At 44.2% G+C, this 22,909-nt stretch overlaps 1 protein-coding gene across 4 annotated transcripts in view; it reads left to right on the top strand.

Moving 5' to 3' along the window:
* The window catches only part of LLGL2 (LLGL scribble cell polarity complex component 2), a 34,742-nt gene extending 18,840 nt beyond the window's left edge, over positions 1-15,902 (top strand). For 3 of the 4 annotated variants that reach the window (XM_067308492.1, XM_067308490.1, XM_067308493.1), the window contains exons 9-27: positions 748-802; positions 998-1,152; positions 4,502-4,719; positions 5,228-5,295; positions 6,233-6,386; positions 6,518-6,622; positions 6,956-7,248; positions 7,531-7,684; positions 8,307-8,457; positions 9,147-9,263; positions 9,816-9,982; positions 10,759-11,023; positions 11,743-11,896; positions 12,594-12,631; positions 13,091-13,138; positions 13,679-13,721; positions 13,957-14,011; positions 14,447-14,508; positions 15,215-15,902. In XM_067308492.1, coding sequence (XP_067164593.1) covers positions 748-802; positions 998-1,152; positions 4,502-4,719; positions 5,228-5,295; positions 6,233-6,386; positions 6,518-6,622; positions 6,956-7,248; positions 7,531-7,684; positions 8,307-8,457; positions 9,147-9,263; positions 9,816-9,982; positions 10,759-11,023; positions 11,743-11,896; positions 12,594-12,631; positions 13,091-13,138; positions 13,679-13,721; positions 13,957-14,011; positions 14,447-14,500 — 2,294 coding nt within the window. In that variant the 3' untranslated portion in view covers positions 14,501-14,508; positions 15,215-15,902. The remainder of the gene's footprint in view (positions 1-747; positions 803-997; positions 1,153-4,501; positions 4,720-5,227; positions 5,296-6,232; positions 6,387-6,517; positions 6,623-6,955; positions 7,249-7,530; positions 7,685-8,306; positions 8,458-9,146; positions 9,264-9,815; positions 9,983-10,758; positions 11,024-11,742; positions 11,897-12,593; positions 12,632-13,090; positions 13,139-13,678; positions 13,722-13,956; positions 14,012-14,446; positions 14,509-15,214) is intronic. The other variant, XM_067308491.1, reaches the window with a different exon arrangement.
* The last annotated feature ends 7,007 nt before the right edge of the window (positions 15,903-22,909 follow it).

Raw genomic sequence — 22,909 nt, 5'->3', positions numbered from 1 at the left:
GTCAGGTTCTCCCTAATGTTTAATCCTGATGGCAAAATGCAGTGCTGCCTTTTGAATGGCTTGCGAGCCTAAATTAAAGCATTTCCAGTCTCTCTTTTGGATTTTAAACTCCTTTGCATCACTGAGGTCTGTCTTGTGCATGGAGAAAAAAATGTGTTGAAGAAACTTATATGCTTTATGAAGAAGGGTGTTTGTGATTCAGCTCTTTGGTTTAGTTCAAGTATCCTGTTCAGCAGGAGTTGCTTGGATCTTTTGTAATTAATAGTGAGCTAAGTGCAGTTTTTGTCAAACAGCAGTGATGAAATGATGCCTCTGATTTGCTGAAACCCATCAAATGGGAATGACCTCACCTTTCAAGCATATAGAAGCTTCTAAAGCTCTATCACCTTTACATTAATTTCGGGAATGGCTGTGTTTTTGACAATCCTTTCTAGTTAATCAGCTTCTACAGCAGCACTCCCCATCCCTGTTAGCCATCAGCAACATAGTTCAGAACTTCCCCTTGGGTCTGAGCCTTGTTTTGTTGAGGAGTGCTGTGGGAATGAGCATGTCCCGGAAGGATTGTTGCATCTGATGTGGCTTGGCCGGGGGAGGTGGTGGTGGTGTCTCCAAATTCAGGCGGCTCCCTTTGACAGGGAGCCTGCGATGACCTTGGGTTGCGTGCTCCTAACTAGGTGAAGCAGAGTAAGGAACTTCCTGTGTAAAGATACACTTCTCAAATTACGATAACTAACTCTGTTCTCTTAGGTCCTTTTCCTTGCAAGGCCATCTCCAAGATCTACTGGCAGACAACAAAAAATGGGTAAGTTCTTGGTCTATCCCTTCGCTCTGCTCAGTACTTTTAGCAAGAGGCCCTTAAAGGGTGCAAATGCCATAACACCCCTTTAGAGTAACACGGTAAGAATTTTCTTGTCAAAGTTAGATTTGCCTCAAGTCTTTGAAATTGTCCTTACTCCTCATTTCAGCATACGCTACTTATCTACATCTTTCTCTTCAGGCTTCCTTACATTATATTCCAAGGAGGGATGCCCCGGGCTAGCTATGGTGACCGGCACAGTATCTCTGTCATCCATGGCGGCCAACAAACAGCCTTTGACTTCACATCACGGGTGATAGACTTCTTTATCATCTTCAGTTCAGAACCTACGGCAGGTATGTAGTGAAAGGCAATACTGAAGAATTAGAATAGCTGTGTAAGCATGTGGATGTTTTCCTGGTGTAAATAGCAAATGAAATGTGGAGTCTATGCTCAGTTGTTTGGGTTTTCTGAGACTTTGACAGAGAAATTGTGCCAATTAAAAGTGAAGTGTAAAATACTGGCATCAAGAATGTGCCAACTACAAATGCCATACATTCCTAAAAAAAGTAAGCTGCTCTATTAATGAGGAAAGACCTCTTAGTCTCTTGTCTGTGGAGGCTGGACACTGGACATAACCAGGTTGTGAAGTCAGGATCTGGATATTCCTATTTGGAAACAGTACTTCAAAGGAGGCAATAATTAAAAACACAGCTTACTCCCACTAAGACAGTGTTTCTCTTAATTACTACCTGGATTTAGGACTGAGGCTCTGGGTAATAAATCAACAAAGGGTGTCCTAGAACCAAGGGTCAGTATACAGAGTATGTAATTTACTTACTGCTGGCAAACATGAATGTAAACAGTTCTAATACTGAATAGTTCTCATTCCTCAGCATAGCTAGAGCTTGTCAGAGTTTTGCTTCCATTGACGAGCTTTGTTACTCTAGTTTCCACAATACCCGTAATATATATATTTTTCTTTTCATGGAATTGTCAATGATTTCACCCAAAGAACTTCCTTTCCTGCTGGCATAGCTCTTGTTTCTGGTTTACTTGAAGTAACTAAGTAGAAAAGTACTATTTCAAGCTCTGCAAATACACAGTATTGGAAGTTGAGTCAGAACAAGTGGCTAAAGTTTAGATGCTTTTTAAGTGTTTGCAGGCAAATCGTCTACATTACTGAATCTTCCCAGGTTTTCTAGTTTCTGGTTTGCTTGGTACAGAAGTTTCCAAACCTATTTCTCTTGCATGGTGGTGGTGATAGCAGCTCCCAGCTACATGTGTATGTGCAGGTTGGCTCCCTCTGGCCTATTGTGCACAGCAGGCTGCAGATCCAGTGGAGGAATGACTTAGGAAAGGAGGCATAGCGAAACAAGTCTTGGATTTATTTTTTTATTTTTTCCCTTTCCTCCAGTGGATTGTTTCCAGTGACTTGAAAGGGTCTATTAAAACAGGAATGAGATAGGCAGACTGTAAGTGTGATGAAGTGCTGTTGTATGTTTGTTATTATAGACTTCACCTACACAAGGCTGCCTTTTATAAGCTTGGTTTGGTGGTATCTTCCAAATAGAAAAGAATAGAACAGAACCTATACGTCTAAACCTTCAAGCTTAATAATGGCATTAATCTTGAGTTTAGCTTAGCTTTTCATTATAAGAGAAGCTGGGCGCTCTTACATTCTGTGAAGCTGTCAGAGCTGAGATTCTGAATAATGGAATAAAAGCCTTAAAGGTGAAAGAAATCTGTGGGGTTTTTTTGTTTGTTTGTTTTTTTGTAAGAGATTGACTACTTCTAATCGTATCCAGGAATTAGATTTTAAGTCTCTTTAGGATGAAATACCTGAACTTAACAGGTTTTATTTTTATACTGCTCAAGGATTGAATTATCTAGTTAACATGTCTTCTAGTGAGTACAGACAGGAGCTGTTGCAGGCAGCTGAAGCTGTTGTCCTTAGACAAGGAAGTTACTTACAATAAAATGAGGTTTCTGTGGTTGACAAGCTTCCTCATGGCTGATTGCCTGAGCTTAGAGGATCTGCATAGCTTGCCTTGTTCGCCCTTGAGCAGTTTTCCCTGCAATGGCAATAGTACAGTATTAATTGTATACCAAAGCCACGTAATTTAATAAGCACAAAGCTCATGCATTGCAGCGTGGTGATAGGTAGTGACTTTCCACAACACTGAATATGCTGAAATTTTAAAAAGAAAAATGTGTGGACTAACCCTTCCTGTCTTTTGGGGGTTTTGTTTTTCATTAGCAGGTGGATGAGTTTATAGAAGTCATTAAAAAATTTTAGTATGTTTGCTACTTCAGCAATTTAAAACAGATTCTTTCCATAAGCAATGGGCTCAAATATGTGCCTTTGTAGGGGAAAATGCTATTTTCAGTACAGAGTATATATGGTTAATGTTGGCAGTATTAATCAGAGTGCAGGGCTCATCATGCGTAATGCAGTACAGGTATGATATTACCTGTCCAGTTCAGAAGGTCTGTAGACAACTGCAAATGATAGTACACAAGATAGTGAACTAAAACTGGATTTGAAATGTTTTAAAGCATCTCCACAGTCTTCATGAAGAACCTGAACTGATTATTGCTGTGTTATGGCTGTGGTCAGTTAGAGGAGAAACCCAGGATGCTTAACTAGAGTGGTGCCAAGTAGTAATTACTTTAAGTTACTTCTGCTGGAGTGATATATCTTTGCTTATAGACTTGCCTTCTTGCAAGTATATTGCAGATAATCAAACTACTAAAGGGAAGTGAAAGTACAGGTTAGGGAATCTCAGGGAGGAGCTGCCAGTTTGCTCATGGTTTGTACTGTTTATTCACCCCTACCCCCGGTGACACAAATGCAACTATGCTTTCACTTAGATTTGTGTAGCTTCATTGATAGCTACTGGTGTGAAACAATTCATAGCTCTGGTCTTCCTCACCAGTTGCTAATGCGGCTGTCTTGTACGTGTTACTGCAGACTAAGTGTTTTTCATGTGGGTTAAGATTTCTAGTTGTAAGTAGAATTAACTTCTGGATTCAGTGTGTAAATGTCATGTCTAAGGTTACATTAACAGATTTCTTTTGCTTGTAATCATGTCTAATGTGTATAAATATATATTAGATGTATGTTCTCATTAAAGAAAGTCCAGAGGACGTGGCTCAATGTGTTAGAAGCAGGGAAAACTCCAGAGTGAGAGTGTTGAATTGTAAACACTTGTCAGTTCAAACAGAGAAGCCTTCTGCAACACCCATGGCATTATTGTGTTTAAGCAGCTTAGCCTAGCTGGACTGTGGTCCATACAGTACTAAATGGGTCATTGCTGGGGTGTATACATGTCCATCACGCCCTGCTGTTAATTAGCTTTAGGTAGGACTTTTGAGTTGTATTGGTGAGTATAAACTTGTTTTGTTTAGCTGTGGATGCAGTTTACAGATTCCACCTCAAAGAAAAACTGAGTCCCTCTGACAGTCCCAGCAATGATATAGAGGAACATGAACTTGCAGTAAATCTATTAATATCTTGAATTCTATTAATATCAGTGCCTCAATAGGCCCAGTTAACACAGAAGCATTTAGAGGTATTGCCAACAAAAATATGTTTGTATAGAGCTCCATGGCAGTAGTTTCCATATGAGCTTTACAGGAAGCTTGTTTCTATTAACCTTGGATAGTCTTTTTTGTTAGCCTCAATGAATCTTGTTTCCACAGAGTTTGATGATCCTTCTGCTATGGTGGTGCTGGCAGAAGAAGAGCTGGTGGTGATAGACTTAAAGTCTGCAGGCTGGCCAGCAGTCCATCCTCCGTACCTGGCTTCTCTCCACTGCTCAGCCATCACCTGCTCGCACCACGTCTCCAACATCCCCCTGAAACTGTGGGAGAGGATTATCAGTGCTGGGAGCAAGCAGAACATTCACTACTCCAAGATGGTATGGCAGCTTTAAGTGTAGATGTGATCACATGCATTTAAGAACAGCATAGCATGCTCGGAGTGTGGGTGGGCTGTGCTGCTGACCATGGGTGTGCAGGGCTGAGTCCCAACAGGCGCTGTCCTGCCTCTTAGCAGGGTTGAGAAGGACTTTTTCCCAGACCACCACCAATGCAGTTGCTCACACTGTGGGGATTAAAACGTGATTTTTTTTTCAGGCTTTGACAAGCCAGAAGGAAACTGTGAGTGTTCCCAGCTGTCAGGGGTAACAAACTCCTCAATTAGAAGCTGGAAGCTTTCGGCACAGCTTCTTGAGGAAATGTGTAGAATATCTTCTACTAAAAAGCACAGCTGGTGTCAGAACAGGAACATCTAATCCAAACAAAAGCTAACAGCATGGGCTGTTTCACTGCCACTTGCACTAAAGTTCATGCTCTCCTGCTGACTGTGTATTCTCTTCATACTGTCACTGCCCTGGAAGTCACAGTCTTCCCTTCATGTATTTGTAGCCATGGCCAATTGACGGTGGCACCAACTTAGCTCCAGATCCTCCTCAGAGGGACTTGCTTCTAACAGGGTATGTACTTACCTGATAAAATTCAAGGAGCCCTTCCAGCCTATTTGTCCTTCCTTTTGAACTAACCGAGGCTTTCCCTTGAGATTACAGTCTGCTCATCTTGTGGAAAGAAGAAACTTTACAATATAACTCCTCAAACCTGGGCTGCTAGGTTCATAAAGCAAAGCATTTCTGCTGCTTTTGAGAGGACAGGTCCCAATATCCACAGATAACCTATAAAGCTGCCTTATTTTTGATTCTGAAATGTTATCCTTTCCTTTCGTACACTTCACTGTACAAGTGCAGGCAGTAATCCAGACTGATTCAAAGGAAGTGATGTAAATGCAGAGCTTAATCTTGCAAGTTTTAAGCTTTTTTTTCCCTATTTACACTGTTGTGAATCTCAAAGAGGTTAGTTTGGACTCCTGTCTGTTTTGATCAGCATGAACAGATTTAGCAAGTGCTGGAATGAAGTAGCTAGCAAGAAATTGCCTCACCACAAAAAAAGTATCATTTTCTTTTCAAAGCACTTTCAAGCATTTCTGTGGGCTGTTCTTCAGACACTTCATTCTTGGTGCAGCAAGTTGTTTGTTAGAAGTCCTGGGAAGAATGTTGCCAATTCTCACCTGGAGAACTAAGATTAAAGCTCGATTTTTAGCCCATAGCTTTTCTACTAGTAGTATTTTTTTCAGGGTGAGTTGTTCCTTCCATGTGCTTGGGCTTTTTTTCCTTTTTGGTGCTTTTTGGAGTAACCTTAAATTCTATATTGATGTCAGATCAAGAACAAACTGGATTTAAAAAAAATAAAGTCTTGAAGCTATAATTTGCCACAGTTCAGGGCACTGAAAATAGCGTGTTTTAACCTTTGACTGCATTGTTTTTCTCCTCTGTTTTATCATCTTTGTGATTTGCTGTGCCTCTGTATGATCTGTGCTTTCTGTAACCCTCCCCCATACAGGCATGAAGATGGCACTGTGCGGTTTTGGGATGCATCTGGTGTCTGCTTACACCTCCTGTATAAGCTAAGTACAGTGAGAGTATTTCTCACAGATGCTGATCCCAATGACAATATGAACACCCTGGGTGAGGATGAATGGCCTCCACTTCGCAAGGTGAGATAATTATTGCTTGTGGAAGCTTTCTGAAGCTGAGGAGTTTTTATTCGTGTACTACTAATACATCTACAAAGATTAGCCGTTGTGCAAACATACACATACCCCTTCTCCCTCTCTCTCTGTTCTAGGTTGGTACCTTTGACCCTTACAGTGATGATCCCAGACTTGGGATCCAGAAGATCTACCTGTGTAAATACAGTGGATACTTGGCTGTAGCTGGAACAGCAGGGCAGGTATTGATATATAAATAGTCACCATCAACCTTGCTTTTAGTGCAGCCTGTTACAGTGCAAATTGGAGATGTGTCAAAATTGCAAACACTAATTTCTGTAGTGATTAATCAAACTAGTCACTGGAAATGTTGTCTGATGGCTGCCTACTTTCTCTAATCTGTTTTTTAGACTTTATCTAACATTATTTATCAGCTCTGAGAGGAGCTTTAATTTTTCCAGCTGTGGAGAACTTATCTTCTGACTTTTCTTGGCTTGTTGATGTCACTCTGACTTGGCAGCTTGGAAGACTGCCTGGGTAGTAGAAGCTCTAATAGCTTGTTCTCTTCCTTTCAGGTACTGGTGATGGAACTGAATGATGAAGATGCAGAACATGTTGTGGACCATGCTGAAGCAGATCTCCTGCAGGACCAAGAGGGCTATCGATGGAAAGGTCACGAGAAACTAAAGACTCGAGACGGTCCTGTCCGATTTGAAGCTGGTTTTCAGCCATTTGTTCTGGTCCAATGTCAACCACCAGCTGTGGTCACCTCATTGGCCCTTCACTCTGAATGGAAGCTCGTGGCCTTTGGTACCAGTCATGGTTTTGGGCTTTTTGACCACCAGCAGAAAAGACTGGTCTTTGTGAAGTAAGTATCTTCCTTCCAGAAGCTTCAGGGTAATTCCTAGTTACAGATGGCCTGGAATTCCTAACTAAGCAAGTTATGAGAATAGGTTTCTAGACAGCAGCAGTATAGCAGGAAGTCCTACCTCATTAGACTTCTTGAAGATCTTCAAGAAGATAAGCATGTTCTTGTCTCTGCATTTGTACATGTCACGTTGAACTCTTAGTAGCAATTGCCACCCAGTAGAAAGTGACCATGTGCCTACCCTCTCCTTTTTATTTTTTTTTATTATTATTTTTTTTTAAGATGTACACTGCATCCCAGTGACCAATTGGCCTTAGAAGGCCCACTCTCTCGGGTGAAATCCTTGAAGAAGTCTCTCCGGCAATCATTCAGACGGATCAGAAGAAGCCGGGTGTCTAGTCGGAAGCGGCGAGGAGGTAGTGGAAATGCCTCTGAGGTAAGGGGTCCAGTTTTTTGGGGCCCTGTCTATATACAACTTGGAGCATGTAGAGTCCTGATTAGGCTGCGCAGAGAAGGAGGTGGTCTGCAGTCCTCCTGTGGGATCGGTGGCTGATTGATATAATGGCAAAAATAGCAACTTCTGATGCTGCTAGCTGTTAGACAAAAATAGTTACATTTTCAGGGGAAAATGTACAGTCTGGCATTGAACCTGTGATTCAGAATATACCTGCTCACTGGTATGATGGCGCTTTTCCTTTCTATTGCCTGCTGCTCTTACTATCTCCCTCTCTTCCCTGTGTCTTTGCAATGGGGAGAGGAGGACAAAACTTGGAGAAAAAGTAAAATAAATGGCTATAGAGAGATGTGAGTATTAGTTCTGTAAGGCTCCCTGAGTTTTATATACCGTAACTGGCATGTGTAGTTGGTACCAGAGGAACAGTGTTCCTACAGTGTGCAGTGGCCTGGTAGGAAACGGGCAAAACTAGTTCTTTGTAGTACATTCAGGTAAACTGGGCTGCTCTGCTCTTCTGAAGCCACGTGTTTAATCTGCATCCTTGTGTTGTGGACAAGGGAGAGATGTTGTGCCTGACTTGCAGAATGTTTCCTCACATTTGAAGGTTCAAGAGGCAAATGCCAAATTTGACCAGGATACGCTGCAGGAAATGGAACTGGCTCCAGTCCAGCGGAAGATTGAAGCCCGGTCTGCAGAAGACTCTTTCACTGGCTTTGTGCGCACCTTATATTTTGCTGACACCTTCTTGAGAGATAGTGAGTAGAAAAAGCATCTCCTTCCTTCTGAGTGGATTTTTCCCTCTTCTGCCAAGGAACACATTAGGGTCTTACTGCCTGGAAAATTCAGCACCTCCTGTGTTGTACTTTGTGCTATGCTGAAAAACTAATCTAGAGCAAGAACATATGTTGTCATGCAGAACTGTTATTTAGCTGTTCTGGCTGCTGGCTAATCCAAGGCGATAAGTAGTTCATCCTCCTAGATGGTCTGAAAGCATGGGTTTTCAAATGTGCTGAAATGGCTTCTGACATTTGAGCATAAGGTTTTCCCTGTCTAGTTACTCTAAAGTTCATCGCTTGCCCCAGCGTCACCTTTTAATTCTGGTGAAGGTGGTGGCTGGGTGAGCATCAGAGCCCAAACTTTAAGCTTCCTCTGCTCATATGTGATATAAATACATGAAAACTGGATGCAGCAATGGTGGTGACTGAGGGAAATTGCACTCTGTTCCAGTTACTCGCATGCCATGTCTTTTATCAGGGCTGTTGATGGTGAAGTTTTGGAAAGAGAAGTGCTAAGAAACTGTAGTTTCCCTGGTGAGTCTGCCGTGATATAAAGGTGTTTAGGAGGTAAACAGCAAGAGGGTGCATACAGCTAGTGTGTTAAGGAAAGCAGGCATCCGAGGTTGCCAGAGATGGTGTTGTGCTCATGAGCCCTCTCGTTGCTCCAGGCTCCCGCCACTGCCCGTCCTTGTGGGCAGGCACCAATGGAGGTACGGTCTACGCGTTCTGTTTACGTGTTCCTCCGGCAGAGAGGAGGATGGATGAACCTGTCAGGGCAGAGCAGGGTAAGTATGGCTCATGAAAACAAGAGTCCTAATGGATCTAGGTGTCACTCTTATAACAGAGTGGCATGTCTGTAGCTATAGAAATAGAAAAGCAAGATGGCTCAATTACTACTGTTTGCCAGTGAGAGAGTGGTGATAAATATAGCATTGTCTGAGCTCGAGCAATGCTTGCTCTGAAGTTAAGCCTGAGAGTAACTGAGCTCCAGTGCTTCCTGACCTTGCTTAGCCTCAATTCCCACTGACTTCAGAAATCTGAAATTGCATTAGCTGTCACTAAAGCTTACCATCAAGTCAGTGTACATGTACCTTATGGTGACAGATGGGCCCGTTGTCTCTGTGTAATAATAGTTACTGTTTAACATGAACCAATTTAGTCCAAATATCCTTTAACTCTTAAATCTTTTTAGATAATGTTTCTATAGCAGAGGTCTATGGCTCTCCAGCTTTGAGAGGATGTGAGCTGAGTTTCTAGCACAGTGTCTCTGACTAGAATTCTGTTTGTTTGTGGGGGTTTTTTTGTTTGTTTGTTTGTTTTTTCTTCATCTTGTCTAGCCAAAGAAATTCAGCTGATGCACAGGGCTCCTGTTGTGGGTATACTTGTCTTGGATGGGCGCAGCACTCCCCTCCCAGAACCTCTGGAAGTAGCACATGACCTTTCGAAGAGCCCTGATATGCAAGGCAGCCATCAACTGCTGGTGGTATCTGAAGAGCAGTTTAAGGTATCACACAGGAGTGCGTGTGGACTGCATGTAAAATGTGCTAAAGCACTGGGCAGTGCTCTTCGGAATAGTTATTCTTCTGAATTTGAATAATACTTCAGGAATAGTACTTCAGTGTGGTATTGTCCAGAAAAATGATGACAATAGTCCTGAGCCCATGGAAATCAGGTGTGTGCAGACAAATTGAGTATTCGGCATAATGATGTGCACACTGAATATAGAAATTTTATTCCTATATTTAAACTCTCTACAAGGCTGCTTCTGCTTTTGGGAAGGAGCTTTTGATTCTGTGGTTAGTTCCATGTAACACTGTAAAGAAACAGTAATTTGTAGGCATTTCTATAAGCAGCTAAAGTTTCTTGTTTTGCATACTAACTAGCTTAGAAGAGAGTCATACATAGCATGCTGTAGGCTCTCCTTGTTTTTTTTAATGTGGAAGAGCATGCAATGTAAACCCCATTTTTTTTCCTTATTTTTTAGCTGAGTACAGAGGGCTTTTGAAAAAAGTAGGAGAAAAATGCAGTTTGCAGCTTGAAGTGTAAAACTGGTTGATGGCAGAACAGAAGCAGACTCTTAACACTGACTGTGGCTGATTATTATTATTATTATTTTTTTTTTCCCCATGAACAGGAAGCCAGGTTGACTCAGATTACATTAGTGTGTATTCACTGTGAATACAAACACTGTTAAAGGAGAGAGCAGCAGATGTCCTGGGGTGTGGCTGCTGGCTTTCATTGTACAGGAAGGAGTTGTCAGTGTCTTGTTCCTATTGACAGGTCTTCACATTACCCAAGGTTAGCTCCAAACTGAAGCTCAAGCTGACGGCACTGGAAGGTTGTAGGGTACGAAAGGTGACAGTTGCCAACTTTGGCAGCTGCAAGACGAACGATTATAGTGAAAATGACCTGGCTGTCCTGACTAACCTGGGAGACATTCAGATCATCTCATTGCCATTCCTCAAGTTACAGATCCGCTACCCTTGCATCCGCAAAGAGGATGTGAGCGGCATTGCATCCTGCGTCTTCACCAAATATGGCCAAGGTAAGGTGGTGTTCTCCCAAATCCTCTGCCTCTACTGTGTGTTTGTAACAGTGACAGAGCAGTTGTAGGGCTCAGGTTTTAGAACTGTCTGCGTACATAGGTGAGCATTACATAAATGTGTCCAAGTTATATATTTTTGGCCAGTTCCAGTTGCCAGCAGGTATTGATGTATGAATTAGCAGAAACAAATGTGAGCTTATTCTATTATTCCTAACTTTTAGCTAACAAGTTGGATGTGCCCCATAGGTAGCTTCCATCTGGCCACCCCCTTCTTCCTTGGAGATAAGGGAATGGCCCTCTAAGTAGCAAGCACAGTGAAAATGGCTGTATTATACCTCCTGTATGTGGTTTTGGATCAACACTTAAATTGCAAAACTGGGATCCAACATGTAATGGCTACTGAAGGTGGATCTCTGCTTGGCAGTTGAGTCTTTACATCTTTCTGTGCTGCTGGATATCTTTTCATAAAAGTCAGCATAGAACAACACAATTATCCTTCAGCCTAATCTTAAATTGCTCAGGTTAACTGCTCTTAGGGAAACTGGGGTAATATCTTCTTATCTAAATCAGGATAACACTGGCAAAGAAGAAATGCAAACAGGCCCTTTTCTGTTGAACATATATGACACTTGTATCTGTTCTTTTTTGGGTCGCTTTTAGTTCTGGAACCACATTCTTGGACTTGAGAATTGTTTATAATTTCTCTCTGTCCTCTATAGGTTTCTATCTGATCTCACCATCAGAGTTTGAGAGGTTTTCCCTTTCTACCAAGTGGTTAGTGGAGCCCCAGTGCGTTGTTGATGTGCCAGAACTTACAAGCAACAATCACGTGCGCAATGGGTCTGGCACGGAGAATACTACAAGAAAATCCAGGTAAAGTCCATAAAACTCCTATACACTATGTCTGGGTAGTGTGACCTGCTCCTGTGCTGCAGGTGATGCAAGCAAGCCTGTGGTATGAGTTCTAAATGTTTCTGTAGCCCATCTCCCTTTCCAGGCTGTCACCCACAAAGTATTGTATTTCACAGAGAAACTCTCTTTAAAAATATATATAAATAAATGAGGCAGAAGTTTTAGTAGGATTATTGTTTGAAGACTCTTAACATCATTCCTGGATGGATTGGCATGAGGAAATGTGACCTTCTCCCCGATGGTTTTCCTATTTGCAGTACTGCTGCTGGGACAAAGTAATCACATGGGAATTGGTCTCCTGAAGCTAGAGTAACAAGCTGTAAATTCTGGCTTGCTTTACTTAAGGGCTGTGTGTTATTGAAGAGACTGAACTGTTGCTCTGTGAAGGAAAACTTAGTGCTTCTCCTTTTGGAACATCAGCAAATAATAGTTCTGACACTGATGGAGGTCCTATAGGAATTTTATTAAAGAGGTTCTCTAGTGCCCTCAGACCTCTGTATCACCAATACGTGATGAAGTCCTTCCTGCATGCTTGCCCAACATGCCATTTAGGTAGCATGCACTGAAGCTTCTCTTAGCTGCCAAGAGTATAGGTGAATTCTCTGCACTCCTATGCCTCAGAGTCAGTGTTTGTTTTTTGCCCCCCTTCCTCTTCTAGGGGATCAGGAAGGACTTCAGGTGACTATGGAGAAGATGGTAAGCAAAAAAAATTGTGCTAAATACAGCATTTCAAAGTCTTTCCTATTGCTACAGTTGATGTTTTCCACATAGGAAAGGGAAAGTAAGGAGGGGCATGAAGAAAGCACTCTGGCCTGGACACTGCCGTTGCTAGTGCTAAACTGCCGTTGCTAGTGCTAAAGTAGGTTGCATGTAGCAAGATTGTCTTGAAAGAATAGAATGTAGTTCCTGCTGGAAGGAAGAGGTTGTGGGAAGACAAGGTCTGAAATTACAGATATCTTCTGTTAGCCAAACCAGTATTGCTGGAAAATACAATTCAGTACGTGAGAACCTTTAAGGATTAGTTGTGAAGCATTCGGTGAAGTCAAAAGGACTTGAAGAAAAAACAGTTCTATTGTGGGTTTTCAAAAGTGCATGTATTTCATGAAGAGGGGAAAACATTACTAGATAACAACTTTTTTCCTACTCTCTTTTTAGAAAGGAAGTCTGGGAGGCTGATGGAACATGCCTTACTCAATGACGAAAGTGAGTGAGATGAACTTGCTACTGTCAGGGCAAGTGCATTTCTGGATGGGAAAACAGGATAGCCGCTGGGAATTCTGCCGGTTCCAGCCCTTGGTTCCAAGGGATCTGCAGTTACACCAGACTGCTAGAAATACTGGTTTTATTATGAATCAATAGACATGAGGGGTTGGACAGATAGTAATGCCCTAAGGCAGGGGTTGTTCTGCATAGCCACATTCACTGCCCTGATAAGAGAAGGCCCTTTTACTTTCCAGTAGGACTTGTAAAATGACAACTGGAACAGACTGTTCCTTTGGGGCTCTGGTACACTGGGACTGGCAGCATTTCCTCTGGCAAATGACTGCTTCGGTCCTTTGCGCCAGCCTGTTCAGTAAAAATCTAGTACTGTTGAAGAGGCAATGATATTAAAAGGTCTGACCTCTGTGTGGTGGGAGGCAGGTTTTAAAGGCTGTCTTGCCGGGAGGTGGAATGTGGCTAGTCTGCTGCCTTGAAAGCAGATCTCCACTGGCTCGGCTCACTTTTTAACTCTCTGCTTTCCAGAAGTCCTGAAGGAGATCCAGAGTACTCTGGAGGGGGGCAGAGGGTGAGTACTGACCAACTTCTGTTCCTAAGGGATGGGGCTGGCAAGGGAGGGCATTTCTAGGGAAAGCAGGGGAAATGCCCGACGTGATGGTAGGGATCCTTGTGCTGGAATCTGATCATGTGCATGTCCAACAAACTATCAAAGGGAAATAGAGAGAGGCAGGTTCTCTTTCACATGTTGTCCCTTGATTTTTTTTTAATGAATAATACTTTGTCTCTTTCTCTCCGAAAAGCAGGAGAGATCACATTCCCACATCCCAAAGGAACAGGAGTCTGAGTATTCGCATACAGGTTTCTATTCATGTCAACCCATACTGATCTAAGGGCAGGCCACATGGGCTTAGTTGGCTGAGGATGGGACTCTGGAGTTTTAATTCTGGCTTGACACTGTCACTTGGACGTGTTCAGTATCTCTGCTCCCATTCTGTCTGTACGGTAGAGCTAAACTACCACCATGGGTGCGGGGCTTTATCTTGTCTCCCTAGAACACTGATGTTCAGGTGATAGGGGCTACGGAAGTGTAGACAAAGGACTACTACTTGCAACGGATGCAGGAAGCTTGGTGGGACTGGTAACTGCTGGTGTGTAAGGATAAGTGACTGCCTGACATGCTCTGCTCTGCGCACTTCCTCTGGACACTACCTAATCCTGGTCTTCTGTCAGCAGCTGGGAGTGGATGGGATGATACTGCATGGCAATAATGAATCTTCTCTTGTTTCATTACAGGAGCTATGCAGAAAGAAATTTGGCAAGAAGTCCATTAGGACATGGACTAAGTAATGGAGGAGGTAGGTGAGGCTAAAGATATTTCAGGCCCGGTGAAGTAGCCAAAGGAAGCAGAAAGTGCATTGAAGTTTCTGATAAAATTTAGCTTATTTAAATGGTTCATGGTAGAGTGCAGAACTGTGATTGGTATTTTCAGGATAGGAATCTGCTGGTTGTGTGTTGTACTTAACAGTGTAAGCACCTTGTGTGCCACGTGAATAAATGTGCTGCACCAGTTCTAAAGGAAGGGATAAGAAACCCTTTGAAGGATTCTGCCCGACTCTTAACCTTGCCATAAAGGAAGCCTGAGAGCCAGACAGATTTCATCACTCTAATCTCTTGAGACTTACTAGGGAGTCCTGAAAAGAAAGGTGCCTTCACTGAGCGTAACGGGATGCACAGAACTCTGTGCTACTGCTCTTACCTTCTTCCCTTCCTCTGTGCTCAAAAGAAGGCTTGAGCAGTGACCATAGCAAAATTTGAGTCTGTAATTCTGCAAACCTATGGGTAGAAAACAAAGGCATGTGGGGGGAGGCTCTATAGGGCTATTGTCTTTCAAAATAAGCTCTTGTATGGGTGTCTGTGCACCTTCTCAGAGAGCTTCTGGGCCCAGTGTGAATTCTTGTAGCTGATGCAGTGACACATACCTGTGGACCAAATACTGGTTTCTCTCATTTGCTTTCAATTTCTGTTTCCTAAAATGGCTTTTGCATTCTTTTTTCCTCAAAGCGGATTGACCTGAATTCATCAAGGACTTTCTGGCGTTGGACTGAGTGCCATAACACTACTGATTGGGCAAACCGTCCCTGGGGAGAGGGCGTCGCTGCTCCCTGCATTGCAGGCTACTGAGCTGCAACTTGCATGCGTATGCATGCCTGCCTCTGCCTCCCCTTTCAGTGCCTCACTAGAGACATCTCCTCTTGGAGCCCGCCTCGCATTAGGACAGAAGTGGATCGCCTGGTCTGATGCACCACAAGCCTCTGAGTACATATAACTTTTTAAATGTTTGCACATTTCTCTTTTCTACTGGGCTGGGTTTTAAATTATAAATGTTACTGCCTTGGTGCAGGATTTTAATAAACGCACACTGTTACCTCCAACTGGTTTAAAATTATTTTTTGTACAATTTTTTAAAATCATATGGGTATTTCAGTTTTAATGGAAACATTTTAGAAGTTTACTTTTTAAAAAACATAATATATGCTAGATTCCTGTGACTGCTGTATGTGGTATCTGAATGAGTAATTTTGGTTTTTGTTTGTTATGGTACTGTTAACTGGCTTTATGGATTTGGGTAGAATCTATTTTTGTAGCCATTCAAATTGGAGGAAAATTAATTGAACTTGATTTTTTTTTTTTTTGTTTCAACACTACGTTCCTCTTTTTTGGAAATAAAACTCTGAATTCCCTTTTGTGATCCTTGTCTGCTCTCATATCTATTCTTTCTATCAGCAACTTCTTTTACGCTGGCAAGAGGCCCATGCTCGTGCCCACTTACCTGCCGAAGAAGGTGGAGCTGTAGAGTGTTGGTGGAGGCGGAGTGGCCTCTTTCACTGGTTGTTGTTTGGAGGAGACGCACATGGCAAACAAGCTGATTCCATCACTCTGTCCTGTGATCTGTACATTGTGTTGCCAGAAAAGAGCAGTAGTTCAGATAAGTCCCCAGTAAGGCACCTGCCAACATGTCCTGAAATAACTTGGGATGATAACACACTGAAGGGAGAAACAGTTGGTCCAGCAGTGTTTTTATACTAGTTAGCCATGGGATTATGAAATGAAAGTGGTGAAACTGTGTAGAGGAATTTGTTACACCTTTTTTTTTTTGGTTTAGAAACATTAAATTGTCCCTTTTTCTCAGGTCTGACACTATTTTCTTCTTTCCCTGCTAATAAAGCACAAGAGTATTCTCCTGGGTTGTTTTTCCCCCCTGCAACTTGCTTGTAGCACTGTGATAGTGCGAAAGGCTAAATCCTCCCTGACTGGTGCTGAGCTGTTGTCCTGGGCATGCTCTGGAGCCCTCTCCTGGGATTCCCTCTTGTTTCAAGCTCTGTTCTTATAATGTCTTCCCCAGCAAGGCAGAGGGATCCTTTATTTCCTATAGAGTATGAGGGAGGCAATTTCTATTCTGCAGGAGAATATGGTTGTAGAGTTCAGATAAGGTTTCAGACACCCTTCCTTCTAGCAGTTATTAGTATCTCCTTTGAGACTTAATTTATCACTAATGAGGTTGTAGCCTACTATCTTATGCTGTGTGATCTGACAAACTGGTTTCATTATTTCCTTATTTCAACTAGTTTCATTACTTCCTTGTATCTATTGCTGCAGGACAGAAGGGTGGCCTGTTTTCCACCTCTTGGGCCAGTCATTGGTGCTGCAAATTTATAGGAAGTTATGGTTTAATCAGCAGTTTCTGAGCTGGTATCATCATGTGTACATGCATCATCCTGGTGCACCCAGCTGCTCCTTTTGCTACTTAAAGATGGATTGACTCTAATGCCTCCTTTGAGTAAGCGATGTGGATGCCCTGTTCAGAAGGGCAAACGCAGTTCGTGCCTTCTCCCTGTTTCACCGACATAACTGGAGAAACTGGATAGGGTTCCTGAAGGTGTTAGGACAGCGTTTTTGTGGCTCATCTAATTCATCCCCTTGAAAGTGCATTTGGATTAAAAAAAATAGATATCCAAGTTTCTTGTTTTGTTGAAAGTATAGAAGCTGGGCTACCAGTGTGATCACAGCTGAGGTGAAACGGAAGGATAGTTCAGGGTATGTGCTGGAATACGGCAGGTTCTTACTAGCAATGTTTATTTTAAACCTACAACATAGTGACTCCCTGGAATAAGCTGCTTGGATTATTGTTGTGAGTAGAGGCATTAATAATCCTTTCTTAGAGCTGTTGTGCCTCAAATACAGGAAAAGCAGAGAAGGGACGAAGCTATGGGACGAGTGGAACCCTTGTGTTGCGTTTTCCATTGCTTTGTGCCCCAGCACTGTCTAGAGCTGAGCAGGAGAGGACAGAAAGGCTCATGACATCCAAAACTAGGGCATACTTTCTGTGCTGTCAGGAAGCCACTAGCAAGTAAAATCAATGATGGGATGGGATGAGGTGTTCATGAGGGACGCACTCTTTTTAATGAATGTCTGTAAGCAGCTTGAGAATGTAATGAAAAAAATTCCTGTTGCCTCTCTCCCTTTCAGGGATGCCGCAGATCTAATTGTCTTCTCTGAGTCTTGCTGTTACTCTTATTACTGTCAGCTGACAGGCAGACTAATAATAGCCTGCTTCTGATCAGAGGTTTCAGCTGCTGCCAAACTGCTTGAGTTTTGTGCCTACCTCTACTTTTCACTTGAAGTACTTGTCTGGAGTCTCTGTTAGCAGCTTGCCGTCTCCAAGAGCTAATGCTTAATGCTTGAAAGCACTCAGGGCTCATTGGCCCTTATTAATGTTATTGCCGGTCAGGCTTTGGCAGTGTTTTTCCCCTGCTCATGCAGTCATTGGGGTCTGGCATCATTTAGTGCCCCTTCGCTGCAGGAGCTGTTAACGCTGGCTGTTACCACTGGCTGCCAGGCTTGAAAAAATCCATTCTTATAGCTGTGCTGGCAGCACCTTCCCTCACCCTTGCAGACCTGCTTTGCTGAGGAAGAGAAAGTCTTGGATCTTGATTAAAGAACAGCCCAAATTTTCCCCATCTGAATACACATATTGGGTATCTAATATGGGACATTGTTATAGTGGCCTGAGTTTCAGAGGTCAAATGCTTTCTTGTAATGTGAGCTCTTTTATAGGGCTGTGTATTTTGTGCCAAAAATCACTAGTCCTGCTGGAAAAGCCTGGCATGGGGCATCTCTTCTTTTCTTAGTTAACAGTAAAGTGAACTTTGCTCAGATGCTTAGCAACTGAATCTTTGCTGAATTTGTCTAACAATTCTATTAGGATATTGGCAGGAAAAATACATTTCCTCAGCTTAGTCATAAGGCCTGAGGCATGTCTGGTTTGTGAGAGAATGCAGATTTTTGCAGCCTAACTGCTCTGTTTCTTAGAATATATGGTTTGCATCTATTGAGGCTAGAATAAAAGCTAACTTCAGCTTGCGAAGCATGTCACCACCTACACGGCTGCGTGAATTGGGATGCCCCTGAGAGCAGGGCGAGGCTCTGGCGAGTTGGCGCGCCTGGAGAACGAGACCAGGTTAGTGGAAGTTTTCTTCTAACACCCAGTGGTCCTTGCTAAGCCCCGTTATTTGCCTTAGCGATCTCTCTCAGGCATGGGCCAAGGCTGTGCTGCGACGCTAGCTATCTCCCTGAGGTGAACCCGAGGGAGAGGACCGATTCCTTCGCTGTCCCAAGTCCTGTGAAACGTGATGCCTTCACTGGCAGCACCGAGCCCCGGGTGCTTGGGGTGTTTCCACACGGGAACCGGCCTCTTCCTCGGCCACCATGGTGCTGGGGCGTTCGGTGAGATTTCCAGATTAGGCAGAGCTCCCCTTTTGTAAGAAGGAACAGCAAACCCTCTGTGGAAAGGCAGCTGTGGCATTAGGATGACCCTCGATCGCCCTATGAGCGATTAATTCACGCCCCGGCTGCATGGGGTGGAAGCAGTCCCTCTCCAGCGGGGCCCCCGGCCAGCGCGGCCGCTTCCAGCTGAGGAAGGGCCCTGCGGGGTGCTGCGCTGTGGAGAGGGGCTGGCTGGGCCGGCATGGCTTTCTCTGCCGGCGGCTGCCAGCTCCGCGGTGAGACAAGAGCTCGTGTTTAAGGCTGGTGCCTGAAGTAAACGACTGAGGTAAATGCAATGCTCTTCCCCGGCGGGGCGACCTGCAGGGCTGGGCAGGCGGCTGCCTCGGGAAGGGGAGCGGGGTGCTGAGCCCCTGCCCTCCTGGCTCCCCCGCGGCCGCCTGAGGCGGGCGAGCTCTCGGGGTCCCCCCGGGCGGGCCCAGCCTGCCTCCCGCCGCTCCTGGGGGGCCCTGCCCGCTCCCGCTTCCCCCTCCTGGCAGCCGCCGCCGTGAGGGCGCCGCGAGGGCGGGCGGCGGCCGCGGCGCCTCTTCCCGCCCTTGGGCGCCGCCGCCATGGCGGCCGCTGGGGGCGCCGCCGCGCAGGGCCCCGTTCGCGCTGCGTTTCCCCGCCTCGGAGCAGCCTTTGCTGCGGGGTGAGGCCGCGCGAGCCCCTCGAGAACGAGCGGGCGCGGTGGGCCGAGGGGAGCGAGATGGGCGCTGTGAGCGCGGAGCAGGAGGCCGCCCCGAGGGGTCGGTCAGCTCTAGCGGCGCCTCGAGAGGGCCGACGCTTCTTGTGAGGAAACTCCGTCGTGTCAGCGAGCGCCTCCTTCCCCCTTTGCATCCCGGGAAGATGCGTTTTTATAAATGCTGGCCGAGCTGCATTAACGGGCTCCTGCGGCCTGTTTCAGTGGAGAAGGAAGCAGCCAGGAGGGTAAGTTGATGCCTGGCTGTTACCACTGCGCACCTTTTCCCCAGCTACGTAGCCAGAGACCGCTGCCGTCCAGCTCTTCGTGGTGTAGCTTCTGCGTCCAGAGCTAAACTGTCTTTTAAAACGCCCGGTCGGCGGCGGGGGCTCTCCTTAAGGGCAGTGGTCCCGAACACGCACTGACAGCGGCCGGGGAGAGTTGCCCCGGAGGAGGGGGTGCTGCCGGCCGGGTCCGAGGGGCAGCCTGTGCCCTGAATCTTCCTCCTCGAGAGACACGATCTCCTATTGCCTCTGATATGCTCCTGTGACAAATGAACCTGTGTATTGTCCACTTCTTCCTAAAGGGTCTCTGGACGTCGCTTGTTTGTTTAAAGCCAATCGCTTGTTCTCTGCTTGTACTTAGGGCAGCGACTTCAAAAAGGATGCTGGGGTTATGCTCGTGTTCCCTCAAGGGGAACTTAGCTTTAGCAGATTGCTGTGGTGAGTCCTTGGAGAAACAGGCTGAGCTCCTGAAAAACCTCTGCTGCTCCAAGGACGTGTCTGGGCTGCTGAGTGCCACCTTAAAGTCAGATGGTACAGCCAGAGTCTTGACTGGAGGTAAGAGTCCAAATAAGCAGAGAATATATAGGTTCAAGTAAGTGGTCTTGGGGCTTGAGTGGACTAAAACGTATAGCTTCTGGCCTGAATGTGGTTTGTTCGAGCAGATGCTTAGTGTTACTTTGAAGGTACCTGCTAGCTTAGGTAGTATATTGAGCTGAAATGGTTTAAACTATTGTTGATGGGGCTTTATTCCAAGCTCTGCTGTCTGAAGAGTACTGACTTTGGAAACGCGTTTGTCCTTTAGCTGAACCTGAATTTGGTGGAGATATTCTTAAAGGGTGTGATTGTTCTGCAAACAAGCATGTCATGCTGTCCTTGTTCTAACAAACATGGAAAAGAGGCGATGAAATAGGCTTGTGACCAAAGGAGGTTTCATAGCCCCCAGTTGGCTTGATAGCCTGTGATGTTGTCACTGATGGGATAGTTTAATCATAGTTCAGACCTGATCAGGATCTGGAATAGCAATAATCTCTCCATGATCATCCTGCATATCTGGACAAGTCTGCTTATGTTTCATAACCACAGCTTACTTGCTACAGATGACATTTTCATGTACTTTCATTACAGGAAAACGTTCTGAGTGCCAGTATACAATAATGAGGATTAAAAAAGAAATCCGTCTTATGGAAATTCAGTTATGTCAAGTTACTCAGCCCATGAGGTACTATTTCTGGAAATAATAAAATTCAAGAGCCAAATAGTAGATACTTACTATAGAATTTGCCTTGTAGAAAAGGTTAGTGTCATAGTATACTTAGTTGACTTGCTGGGAACTCCACGTGTGCCCCTTCAGATGGCAATGCCTCAGTCCTGAGGGCTCAGGAAACCTTTACTAAAAGCAGTCTGAGAGTCCAGGCCCTATGACTCCTGCCATGCAACATTTGTCTGCCGTCCTTAAAAAAGCTTGTTTTAACTAGCATAAGTGTGATATAAGAATTTCAAAGTGAAATAATATCCTGTCATTTCTCTGAAGTGCATTGCACTTTCAAAGAATCTAACCTTGAATTGGATGGAAACCACTCCTAGTTCGTTTCAACTCTGCTTAATGATGTTGCACAGGCAGATTCCTTTCTACTGTTCTTTGTGCCTGTTCAGCTGTTACTTAGAGGTTTGTTTGTTAAATCGTTAGAAAAGCCAGTTTGAGGGTAAAGTCTTCGTTTATCAGTTTTTTAGTGCACAAGAAAAATGCTTGTCCCAGTAGCTCATGTCACAGTCATGAACGAGTGTATCAGAGCTCCGTGTACCTTATTGGTTAATAATATGGGTGGTAACCACCATTAACCCTGGTAGTTTTTTCTTTGATGAGAGGAGGTAGACGGCAGCTGCGCTCTTTTCTTGTTTCGTAAGGCTAAACAAGCTTGGTTCAGCAGGTTAACTTGTTCACTGATGTGCTTGTCTCAGAAGAGCTAATTCACAGAAAGGAGCCATTCCATTAAATGTATACTCAAGTTTATAAACCATTTCATTTTTAAAGTGGTATCTACTGAGAGGTATTTATTACACATGAGGACATCACCTGTGCATATGGAGAAACTAAGCCTCTCATAAAAGAACAGGAATCTATCTACAGAAGATTAAGGAAATTAAAAATCCACAGTGGAATAAAGCAGAAGATACTGAGAGACTTGTCAATATTAAATGAGGGAAATTTTTCATCATCCTGTAAAATAAATGGCAAGTTTTGGAGGCAACCCCTTTGAGAAGAGCCTTTGAGCATGTCTCCTAAAGGCCTGGCTACGCAAACCACTCCCAATTTGCCCCAAATCTTTGACAGCAAAGCACATGAGTGCCTGTGCCTGCAAAATTGTCAAGATAGCAGCCCAATATCATGCTAAAGCTTCTCTTGTTCCGTTATAGAATACTCTGCCTTTGACAGAGATCTGTCAAAGTTTCAAAACCAAATATTCTTCTAGGTACTGTCCAACCTCCCTGTACCCTCCTCCTCCTTCCCCCAAGAGCTTAGGAGCATTTTTTATTTATCCTACTGTCTGTAATGAACACACGCCAGAGTGTAACTTAAAAACAACATCACCTAATTTTATTTTGAAAACATAATAATCTATCTAAAAACAGAAGGAAAAGGTAGTTGGGTGGAAGTCTCTGAAGCAGGTGCTGCTTGAGGAAATGTCAAGTTGGCGTACAGTTGGCTGGCATGTTGCAGGAGCACAGCAGTTCTGATGTAGCTAACTGCCAGAAACACTTGTTTCCCTACTGCCAGCACCGGCTATAACGCTTCTTTGGTGGGAGGTGTTCAAGCCAATTTTCAGCCCCCAGTTGTTCAGTAAGTGTGGTGGGGGAGGAAATGGAAGCCAGGCTCCTCTTGCGATTAACTTCGGGATTCTGCTTGTAGCTGTTGCCTGCTGCTCCTCTGAGGTCAGGCTGGTGGTGGGCAGTGTCTTTGATTGCCTTGGC

The sequence above is a fragment of the Apteryx mantelli genome, chromosome 19, assembly GCF_036417845.1.
Source record: "Apteryx mantelli isolate bAptMan1 chromosome 19, bAptMan1.hap1, whole genome shotgun sequence".
Lineage (NCBI taxonomy): Eukaryota > Metazoa > Chordata > Aves > Apterygiformes > Apterygidae > Apteryx > Apteryx mantelli.
The sequence above is the reverse complement of the archived record's forward strand: the minus strand, read 5'-3'. Positions and strand labels throughout refer to the sequence as shown.